Here is a 12,138-nt window from a genome sequence, read left to right as displayed (position 1 = left end):
GCAACAAAAAAGTATTTTAGATTCTTCAAAGTAGCCACCCGTTGCCTAGATGACAGCTTTGCACACTCTTGGCATTCTCTCAACCAGCTTCACCTGGAATGCTTTTCCAACAGTCTTGAAGGCGCTCCAACATATGCTGAGCACTTGTTGGCTGCTTTTCCTTCACTCTGAAACGTTAAAAGTTCTTGACATTTTCCGGATTGACTGACCTTCATGTCAAAGTAATGATGGACTGTCATTTCTCTTTGCTTATTTGAGCTGTTCATGCCATAATATGGACTTGGTCTTTTACCAAATAAGGCTATCTTCTGTATACCATCCCTACCTTGTCACAACACAACTGATTGGCTCAAACACATTGAGAAGGAAAGAAATTCCACAAATGTACTTTTTACAAGGCACACCTGTTAAGTGAAATGCATTCCAGGTGACTACCTCATGAAGCTGGTTGAGAGAATGTCAAGTGTGCAAACCTGTCATCAAGGCAAAGGGTGGCTACTTTGAAGATTCTCAAATATAAAATATATTTTTATTAGTTTAACACTTTTTTGGTTACTACATGATTCCCTTTGTGTTATTTCATAGTTCTGATGTCTTCACTATTATTCTACAATGTAGAAAATAGTAAAATAAATAAAAACCCTGCAATGAGTAGGTGTGTCCAAACTTTTGACTGGTACTGTATATTTTCAGAGTAGCTTCCCCAACACTGCAGACCTGTGACCAAATGTTTTTTTTAAATGTATGTCACAGAACCAGAGCATCCAAGAATAGTATCCGAAGCACAGGGTCTGATAAATACATTTGGAATTGAACTGTTTTGGTTTTTGCTTTGAGTCATTTCATTTTAGTTGGCTAGACATTACAACATCATGTAGGCAAATTTATCTGTATTGAGTTCTATGTTAAACCTACAAGCCTATACACTACAGTATCAATGTGCTTTACGTGACACCACTCAATTCTTGGTTGGCCTTTATGGAAATTCAAAATAATCACATTCTCCATGCAAGAATTACCTCAACCACACACAAAGATGGCGCCGTACTGTGTGGTTGCCGTCTTTGCTATTTTGTGATTATTTTTCTTTGTTTTATAGTAAGCCTACTACTTATATTGATTACTGCATTTTTGGGAAAGAGTTTGCAAGAAAGACATTTAACTGTTCTTGTGCACGTGACAATAAAACTTGACATTTGAACTAGATTTTAACAGTTTAGAACTCCTCCCCCTACCTCTTGAACGTCACCTGTGTACGCGCCCAATACAGGTAAAGGTGTATGCTACGGACAACTGCGGGGGAAGGAAGAATTAACGGTTGGAAAAATTCCGGATACCGCTGCTATGGCCGAGTCTCAGCTTCTGTGCATGGACGAAGATCATGTCAACGAAAAGATACCCGAATCCAAAGCAGAATTCTACTACTGCGAGGAGCAGCGAGCCGCGCTCGAGCAACTATTGAAGAACGGTGATGGCGCGTTCAAGATGCGACTGAAAGAGGACAACGTCAGAGACTTTCTATCCGCCCGCGAGATTAAATGGATTCGAAAAACTTTTGATGAATATGATTCAGATAGTGAGACCGAGAAGGGCGAATACGAAAAGGCTCAGGAGTCCAATGCAGACTCGGGGGTCCACTCCACATACTGGCCTCAGATGTCGGACACGGATGTCCCGCCGCTTGACATCGGCTGGCCAGGCAGCACTAGTTTCTATAAAGGTGTCACTCGAGTATCCGTGCACACGCACCCACCCAAAAACAAGGGGCCCCATATTAAAGAGGTTGTTAGGAGACTCATTCAAGAATCTAACAAGGTAATTCCAGTTGTAATATAAATTGATAACGGCATATTACACGTGAATAACATAGTTTACATAATTTATTCTCTGCCCTAAATTATTGAGTGATGCCCTCACATTGTTCCCCCTCATTCTGTGTAGCTCAGAACAGTTTACAAATTACTTTGAATCCTGAGTCAGCATGACCCTGAATCATGCATTTGTGTTCTTCATCTTGACAAGTTATAAAATGGGTTCTGTTAATTTAATGTAAACTTCTCAACACTACATAGAATAGTTAGTGTCAGTTCTAGTGGCCTATTTATCAGATCTGAATTTGTCAGTGTAGTTACTACACTCGCTACCTAGGCCTTGTGACAACAAACTCCTTTTTTTGACATGAGGTTTTATTACCTGCTTGGCTACCTGCCTGGTGCTTAGCGCATTGGACCAGTAACCGAAAGGTTGCTAGATCGAATCCCGAGCTCACAAGGTAATAATCTGTCGTTCTGCCCCTGAACAAGGCAGTTAACCCACTGTTCCTAGGCCGTCATTGTAAATAAGAATTTGTTCTTAACTGACTTGCCTAGTTGAATAAAGGTAAAACAAGAAAAAATAGAGAAAGGGGAATGTGTCTAATTGTTCTTCATTGACCTACAGTCCCCTCAGAAAGTATTCACACCCCTTGACTTTGGCAGTCATGTGAATTGAACAAGAGATGTGTGTCCTTAAGGCTTAGGACAGCCAGGTCCTTGCTCATCTGAGGAGTCTTACTTGAGGAGTCGTACTGTAAAATGAACCAAGGCGATTAGCAACAATGTAAAACATCTACTTCTATTTTGATTTTATTATGAAATGAAACGATGACATAATTGACCATTGTTGATTATTGACTATTGATTTATGTTATGCTGTTATTATCATAGATATAGAACACTGATGTGGTAATCTCAATCATCTTCATTTTCCCCTTCATCACGTCATTACGTTCTACAAGGACTTATCAACAGTTAACAGAAGTTTTGAAATGAATGTTCACAGTAGATCTCTAACTGGATGGAACACATGCAGTAGATAGAGATGCTGTAACAAGCGAAGCCACATGTGGAGGAGCTGGAAAGGCCAGACATTTCACAGTTCTAAATGTCAGACAGTTTCACATCAGAACCTGTAACAAGTCATTCAAAAGCGTTTCCCCAGCCTCACGTCAGTGTTTAAAAACACGTCCACACCAGGCTTTCTCCTCCCACATCCACTGTAATTCAACTCACTCAATCAAGAGTCCCTCCCCCTCTAAATGGCTGGGTAACCTGTCAGTCATGCTGCCTGGGACTAAATGTCTGGAGGAAGAACACGCATAACTCTGGGGCTAAGCTTGGCACAGGAGGACACGGCTATAGGGAAAGGAGATAAGCATGCAAACTTGAGCTAAAACACTGTGGGTCTAAGTATCCCAAATCCAGATAAGAGACTGGAGTGTTTGACCAGGTTACAGTTAACTTCTCTGGAACAATGGAATAATACATATCACTTTACATTCACATTTTATCTCCAATTCATGCAATCTTTATATATATTTTTTTTAAATCCTCGTACATGCAAAGTTGATTCTTGTCCATATCCGGTGTCTGGCTCTTCATTGGTCCACTGTTGACACAGTCCCAAAATGTTTTGCTTGTCAGCAGTCAAGTTTTCAAGATATCAAACTTTCAAGAAGCAAAGTGTTATTTTCCACATCATGATGATGCACAATATTGTGGGACTGTTTCAACGGTGGACTAATGAAAAAATACCTAAAGATGGTATTTCACTGAGAACAATGCAAATGAGCGGTCATTGTTCACTCCTTGAGACAGGTTAATGATCTACTGACAGGGAAGACAAGCCCGTGACCAGCTGTTCTGTGTGCATATGACTAGGTATGTCAATGAACTAAACAAACTGAAATCATGACAGGACGTCATTGTAAATACGAATTTGTTCTAAATTGACCTGCCTGTTAAAATAAAGATAAATTAATAGAAAATAAAGGACGAGCCAGGAAGTGACTCTAGCCTTACTATAACAAGGCCTTCACTGTCCAATACTTTGTCATCACCACTCCTTTACCACTGTCAGCATGAGGCAGAGAGCATTACACTGCCCTATCCTAGTGTGGTACAGGACTAGGTCATAGTAATGCACCAGTGCTCACATTTCTTCACATGCAAAGTCTGTGCTCCTGAAAGACAACCAGCTCTGTTTATACCTAAACGAATGCCATTCAAGGATTATAGGATTTATATTTCAATAACTGTGTGGTTGTGTGTGTGTCTGTGTGTGTGTCTGTGTGTATGTGGTTGTGTGTGTGTCTGTGTGTGTGTGTATATGATTGGGTGTGCGCACGCATGTGTGAGGTGTCGGGTTATTTATTGAATTTACACTTTTGGCTTTCCTCTGTCCTCTCTAGCTTGATCTTTGTAAATATCAACTAGTCTGGTATTATTCATCAGATTTATCAGTCACCTCAAGCCTCTCAAATATTTTGACATACTTGTGTTTGGATTGAAGTGGAAAATTTGTCATAAGAAAATAAATCTTGACATTTCGGCTCAACTTGTTTTTCCAGTTAATTAGGGAGATTCTAATCTTACTCCAGCAATTGAACCATAAATCTCCTGCTTTGAGTCCTTCAAATCCACCCCCTGTATTTCGTCTCGTTATTGTTATGTCATTTTCTTGTGTTACTTTTAGATTACTATAAAAAAATCTCACTTTAGTTTATTTAGTAAATATTTTCTTAACTCTATTTCTTGAACTGAATTGTTGGTTAAAGGTTTACAAGTAAGCATTTCACGGTAAGGTCTACTACACCTGTTGTATTCGGCACATGTTACAAATACAATTTGATTTGATTCAGAGATATCATCCCCCTCTGTTCTTCCTCTAACGTTCCGATGTGTGATCCTCAGGTAGTAGCTGTAGTCATGGACCACCTTACAGACCTGCAGATCCTTCAGGACCTATTGGACGCAGCACAGAGACGAGGGGTGGCTGTGTACATCATACTGGAGGCTTGTGGTATGCCCCACTTCCTGGATATGTGCACTCGTTTACAGATCACTGCTCTGCATCTACGGGTAAGACAGTGATGCTTTGGCATGCAGTAGGCAACATACAAACAGGAACAAGTAATACTTAGCTATGGTATTACCATGTCATTACTAGGTAATTAGCAGAGTGTCACGTAAAATGAAAGTGCAGCCACAACTTCTTGGCAGTAAAAGGCAGAATATTCCTCTGGCCTATTATTTTATTATCACCCATATTAGCACACTGTCTATATTGGTGTAGGATCTTAATTTGAACCAGATTGCTACAGCAGGAAAATAATCCTGCAGCAACAGGAAATGGGAATTATTATGTGGATTATGATTCATGGGCATTTTTGTAGGGGTTGATACATTTTTCATAAGGGAAAATCAAGTCTGACATTTCAAAGTGGAAATTACAAACTTCAGAAGCCTCTTTAAACCTCAAATACACCACAAGTTAAAAATGTCCTGCAACATGGTGATCAAATTAAGATCCTACATCTGTAGATGTTGATCTATGTAGACAGAAGCTTGTGCAGTAGATCTAGCCTATTTTATATGGAATGCTGGATAACCTAGTGTGTGTGTGTGGTGTCAGTTGATAAGCCTCTGAAAGGCCCTTCCAGTGTCGAGACTCTGTCCTTGTTGTTTCATAGAAACTGCTGTTCATTGGGCCAAAAACAATCCAGACCTGTGGAACTTGATCCTTGACCAAACAAGTGTTAACAGCATAGGGTAGCATCCTTCTGACGTGTCTGTTTCTGTGTTTATGTCTCGGACAGTCTTTCTCACTCTCTCCAACTCACTCCCATTCCTTGCTCAGTAAATAGACCTGCCTCGACTGTATACTCAAGGGGTTTAACTCAACCCTTGCATCACCAGTTTTGGATTTGCTTACCTTGAAAGTTTACTTTGGTCGTGGGTGGTAACAGCACAATTTCCCTTAGTGTTTGATATGATACTGTTCAGTACTTGGAAGTCTGATAGTCACTGACTCATGGTTTATACTGTAATAAGGGCACCTGTCTAACTCAGTATCTGTGTGACTCTTTCAGAACCTGCGTGTGCGAACGGTGAAAGGTTCTGGGCTGGCCCTGTCATTTGGCAGGCTGCCCGGCTCTCTGTGCTCCAAATACATGCTGGTGGACGGAGAAAAGGTTATGTTTGGCTCTTACAGGTCAGTCATTTTCTCAGTCATACACTTCCACTCACATTCATTCAGCCAGAGCAAACATGATTTGACCTACTCTTTGAGCTTTGAGTCTGTGTCTCACTCTCTTGTTCTGTCATCTCCAGCTTCACATGGAGCTCCTCTAGGATGGACAGGAACACCATCACAGTAATGTCTGGGCAGGTGGTGGACTTCTTTGACAATGACTTCAGGGAAATGTATGCTGTATCTGAGAATGTGGACCTTTACAAGGAGTTCCACATTACCAAGCCTCCCATGCCCGCGCCGGTACGGAAGGTGGTGGTCCCCAAGCCCCTGTTGATGTCCACCTCCCGTTTCCAGGTGTCTCTAGGGGACTCTCGGGGGCAGGCTGACCAGAGGGTGCCTGCACATAAATACCACAACCCTAAGTATTCTCTGGTGGTGGGGAACAGTCTCGGGCTCACTGGGTCCTTACAGGACCTCTCCACACTCAGAGACTCACTGGGTGGTGGACTCGAACGGAACGGACTGTCGACGCTACTCCATGCCAAAGGGGGCAGTAGTGTGGAACTGGACAAGGTCACTGCGAAGACCCCCAGTTCTCCTGTGGAGGATGAGGAGGATGGGAAGGGAGGTTCGCAGAAGCGCCAGGCCTTAGGTGGAAAGAAACAACGCAGTTCTTTCAGGCTCTTCCTAAAAGGCAGAGGATCCAATCACAACAATGAGACTATAGAGGAGGATGGGGCCCCTCCTTCAAACCCCTCCTCCACCCGCCCAAACCCCTCCCCTAGCTGCCCAACTCCCACCCCTAGTCACCCAACTCCCTCCCCTAGCCGCCCAACCCCCTCCCTTGCCCATCGAACCCCCTCCCCTACACGCCCAAACCCCTCCCCTACCCACCCAACCCCCTCCATTACCCACCGAACCCCCTCCCCTCGCAACCCAAACACCTCCCCTACCCACTCAACACCCTCCCCTACCCGCCCAAACCCCTCCCCGACCCGCCAAAACCCCTCTACCCGCAAAGTCTCAGAGACGAATAGCACTGCCACTGAGGACTCATTTGAGATTGTAGAGAAACCGTCCCTGTTGAAATTTAAGAACAAAAAGCCTTCAAAACTGCCTCAAAGAAGTATGTCTCTAATGACCCTGAACAAAGGAGAGGATGACGGTATGTTGTTATATTCTACCATTTGTGGTTTTCATTTGTCTTTGAATATTAACTGCAATAGTTCCTCACATGGAGTTGTTGTTTGTTGGCTCATCCATTCTTTTCTCCTTTCCCTCTAGGAAAGGGACACCAGAAGCCTTCCAAGAGGAACTGCATTCAGTCCTGAGATGAAGAGAGTGAGGACAGGATCAGCTGGGAGAGACAGAGACAGAGGACATTTGAAGTAATTGCCAGTATCAGATGCAGTATTAGATGGAGTATAGTAATGACATGCCATGGCAGAAGTATAGTAATGACGTGCCATGGCAGGAGTATAGTAATGACATGTCATGGCAGGAGTATAGTAATGACATGTCATGGCAGGAGTATGGTGATTACATGTCATGGCAGGAGTATAGTGATTACATGTCATGGCAGGAGTATAGTGATGTCATGTCATGGCAGGAGTATAGTAATTGCATGTCATGGCAGGAGTATAGTGATGTCATGACATGAGTAGAGTGATTACATGGCATGGCAGGAGTATGGTGATTACATGCCATGGCAGGAGTATAGTGATTACATGTCATGGCAGGAGTATAGTGAGTACATGTCATGGCAGGAGTATAGTGATGTCATGCCATGGCAGGAGTATAGTAATTTCATGTCATGGCAGGAGTATAGTGATGTCATGGCATGAGTAGAGTGATTACATGGCAGGAATATGGTGATTACATGGCATGGCAGGAGTATAGTGATTACATGTCATGGCAGGAGTATAGTAATGACATGTCATGGCAGGAGTATGGTGATTACATGGCATGGCAGGAGTATAGTGATGACATGCCATGGCAGGAGTATAGTAATGACATGTCATGGTAGGAGTATGGTGATTACATGTCATGGCAGGAGTATAGTAATGCCATGTCATGGCAGGAGTATAGTGATTACATGTCATGGCAGGAGTATAGTGATGTCATGCCATGGCAGGAGTATAGTGATGACATGTCATGGCGGGAGTATAGTGATTAGATGTCATGGCAGGAGTATAGTAATTGCACGTCATGGCGGGAGTATAGTGATTACATGTCATGGCAGGAGTATAGTGATTGCATGTCATGGCAGGAGTATAGTGATGTCATGGCATGGCAGGAGTATAGTAATGACATGTCATGGCATGAGTATTGTGATGAAATGTCATGGCAGGAGTATAGTAATTACATGTCATGGCAGGAGTATGGTGATTTCATGCTATGGCAGGAGTATAGTAATGGCATGTCATGGCAGGAGTATAGTGATTACATGTCATGTCAAGAGTATAGTAATTGCATGTCATGGCAGGAGTATAGTAATTACATGTCATGGCAGGAGTATAGTAATGACATGTCATGGCAGGATTATGGTGATTTCATGCCATGTCAGGAGTATAGTAATGGCATGTCATGGCAGGAGTATAGTGATTACATGTCATGTCAGGAGTATAGTAATGGCATGTCATGGCAGGAGTATAGTAATGACATGTCATGGCAGGATTATGGTGATTTCATGCCATGTCAGGAGTATAGTAATGGCATGTCATGGCAGGAGTATAGTGATTACATGTCATGTCAGGAGTATAGTAATGGCATGTCATGGCAGGAGTATAGTAATGACATGTCATGGCAGGATTATGGTGATTTCATGCCATGTCAGGAGTATAGTAATTACATGTCATGGCAGGAGTATAGTAATGACATGTCATGGCAGGATTATGGTGATTTCATGCCATGTCAGGAGTATAGTAATTACATGTCATGGCAGGAGTATAGTAATGACATGTCATGGCAGGATTATGGTGATTTCATGCCATGTCAGGAGTATAGTAATGGCATGTCATGGCAGGAGTATAGTGATTACATGTCATGTCAGGAGTATAGTAATGGCATGTCATGACAGGAGTATAGTGATTACATGTCATGTCAAGAGTATAGTAATTGCATGTCATGGTAGGAGTATAGTAATGACATGTCATGGCAGGATTATGGTGATTAGATGTCATGACAGGAGTAGGGTAATGACATGTGCTGCTCATTCTATGAACTACTGTAATGTTCCTTAGTGAGACTTGGTGTGAGACTGTGTGGACCGCCACTGCCTTATCAGTTAGAGTAGTGAGAGTCTTCAATGCCAGATCCGCTGTTCCTTTAATATGAGCCTAATGTTGTTGTTTAGCAGGAGTGATTTGATGCCACATACCAGCGAGTGTCTCCTGAGTCCTGCCCGTCTCAGATGGCATTCACCACCTGTGTCAGGGAAATGCCAGTACAGACATGATCGGTCAGTCATTCGATGCTTGAAAACTGATCTTATGTTATTGCTCACATGTCATAAGAAATCAACATGTTGTATTGCTCTTCCCTGTATCACTGTCATTGAAACGGCAGTGTTTGAACCTAAATAAATGGATGGCGTTAAAAACACATCTATCTCAGGTATAGATGTATTGTGAATGTGTCTATCCTTCAGGTTACTATGGAGAAGGAAAAGTGATCAGCTCTCTTCTCTCACACAAGGTATCACCTTACCAAGGGCACTTTGTTAAATTGTTCGTGGACTGGCCCTTATCTCCACTGGAGTGTGTAGTGTCTGAATAATGGATGTTGTTTTAACAGATCAGACACAGATCACGTGCTTCTGCTGTTAACATGCAACAATACATTGTCTCTAAACCTATGTGACATTATAACCATGTCAGTGGTCCATGGCTATATTTGTCATCTTAATAAAAAAGAAGACGTATTTTGCTTCTTTTTTATGCATAGCAATTACAAAGAGCAAAGGACATTTTCTCATTGAAATTATAGTGTGACGTCTTGTATATAAAAATGCCAAAGATGTATGAGACCACACATACTTCATGTAATTGACTGACTTCCTATCTCTGATGTGTGACTGTTGTTTTATATGAAATCATAATATTAAAAACAACTTTTGTATTTTGTTTTGCAATCATTTACGGAGGACATGTAGATAGTTTTGCTAAATAAAGTTCTCTTCTCCACAGTCATGTGATTTTTTGTTTTTGGACATGATCATATTTTTCTTGCGCAACCTTTAGAATACATTTCCTACCACTATCTTATCTGTAGATTTGTCGAAGAATTGGATGAATATGCATAAGCTCCGCTTGTTGTAGATATGGTTTGGGTGGTATACAAATGTTTTGGCTGCTGGTATAATAAGTGCAATTGATAGCTGTTTTTTGTTTGTTTTCTCTGGGTGCATCAGTGTTTTTATTCCCACCCTTGTTTGAAGAGAAATTTATGCGAGAATTCACTTTTACAAAAAGCATATAGACATTTCTTTGTTTCACTCTTGCCTGTAAAGCTTTAGGGAAAGGTTTCATAAGATTGTAGCCTATGCTTACTGTACCTTCACTCAAACGGTGTACTGTATATTGTGTGTGGACATACAGTACTGTATATTTAACTGAGTGAGAGAGGACTTACAACATATACATACTGTGTATATTACAGTAGCCCTCTTCATGGATATTGCTGTCACACGTGGGGAGTGTTAGTGTATCACTCCCTGCATCAACTCTTATCCCTGTATGTTTTGTCTCTCATATCTGCATAAGGGCTATAGTAACCTCAGAGCAGAACCACAGCCCTATGACAGACACGCACACAGGAACTGATGTGCACAGGAAGGATGCTTGTTTTTTTCATACCACAGGTGCAGGCCTCATTTCACAGTAGAAATACAGCACTTAAAGGAAAACCCCACCCAAAACAATATTTTGGTATTTGGTTCATTTGTCCATTGCTGATATAGTCCCAAAATGTCCCAAAAAGTTTTCAAGATGTATAACTTTCAAAATAGAGAAATACAGCCGGTATGATGCATGTTTCATCACATGATGCTAAAAAACCGCAGCACCTCAATACACAGTACCTCAGGATGACCACATGACATGATTCAATGTTTCTTCATTAGGAGCTGTGCATTTGGGTTGCTAAAATATATTTTCCCATATCATGGGAGACATAAAGCATATTGATGAGTGGTTATTAAACTCTGACACCTAATAAGTATTAAAAACTGAAAACCAACAACAGATTATAATCTGGCACCATCTACTGGACATTTTAGAAATTCAAATAGTGTTTTCTTCGATAATATCTTTGTGTTTTTCCTTATTTGTGTTGAACAATATCAGATTGATTAAATTTGTATCACTAAATAATAAAAATTGTTTAAAACTGTACTTAATTAGATTTTACACTGAACAAAAATATAAACGAAACAATTAACAATTTCAAAGATTTTACTGAGTTACAGTAACTCAGTCAATTGAAATAAATTCATTACGCCCTAATCTATGGATTTCACATGATTGGGAATGCAGATACGCATATGTCGGTCACAGATACTTTTAAGAAAAGGTAAGGGTGTGTATCAGAAAACCATCAAATCTGGTGTGACCACCATTTGCCTCATGCAGCACGACTCCTTTGCGTAGAGATTTTAAAGCTGTTGATTGTGGCCTGTGGAATGTTGTCCCACTCCTCTGCTGTGCGAAATTGCTGGATATTAATGGGAACTGGATCACGCTGTTGGACACGTCAATCCAGAGCGTCCCAAACTCATGCTCAATGGGTGACATGTCTAGTTGGTATGCAGGTCATGGAAGAACAGGGACATTTTCAGCTTCCGGGAGTTGTGTACAGATCCTTGCAACATGTGGCCGTGCATTATCCTGCTGAAACATGAGGTGATAGTGGCGGATGAATAGCACGACAATGTGCCTCAGGATCTCATCATGGTATCTCTGTGCATTCAAATTGACATTGATAAAAATGCAATCATCTTCGTTGTCTATAGCTAATGCCTGCCCATACCATAAACCCACTGCCACCATGGGGCACTGTACCTACACGAAGCCATACACACTGTCTATCATCTGCCCAGTACAGTTGAAACCGGGATTTATCCGTGAA

At 41.5% G+C, this 12,138-nt stretch overlaps 1 protein-coding gene across 1 annotated transcript; it reads left to right on the top strand.

Moving 5' to 3' along the window:
• The first annotated feature begins 911 nt into the window (after window positions 1–911).
• On the top strand, window positions 912–8,800 carry LOC129833941 (protein FAM83F-like). The gene is made up of 5 exons (XM_055898758.1): window positions 912–1,815; window positions 4,731–4,898; window positions 5,909–6,030; window positions 6,150–7,177; window positions 7,297–8,800. Exons 1-5 carry the CDS (start codon window positions 1,345–1,347, stop codon window positions 7,341–7,343), a joined length of 1,836 nt encoding a protein of 611 aa, XP_055754733.1. The 5' UTR covers window positions 912–1,344; the 3' UTR covers window positions 7,344–8,800.
• The last annotated feature ends 3,338 nt before the right edge of the window (window positions 8,801–12,138 follow it).

Source organism: Salvelinus fontinalis, chromosome 34 (genome assembly GCF_029448725.1).
Source record: "Salvelinus fontinalis isolate EN_2023a chromosome 34, ASM2944872v1, whole genome shotgun sequence".
Taxonomy (NCBI): Eukaryota; Metazoa; Chordata; class Actinopteri; order Salmoniformes; family Salmonidae; genus Salvelinus; species Salvelinus fontinalis.
The sequence above is the reverse complement of the archived record's forward strand: the minus strand, read 5'-3'. Positions and strand labels throughout refer to the sequence as shown.

What these genes read in the sequence shown, in the direction of transcription:
- LOC129833941 (XM_055898758.1), top strand. Translation starts at nt 1,345, where the DNA reads ATGGCCGAGTCTCAGCTTCTGTGCATGGACGAAGATCATGTCAACGAA. An exon ending in TCACTGCTCTGCATCTACGG is followed by an intron (nt 4,899 to 5,908) that starts GTAAGACAGTGA and finishes TGACTCTTTCAG; the next exon opens with AACCTGCGTGTGCGAACGGT. An exon ending in GTTATGTTTGGCTCTTACAG is followed by an intron (nt 6,031 to 6,149) that starts GTCAGTCATTTT and finishes TGTCATCTCCAG; the next exon opens with CTTCACATGGAGCTCCTCTA.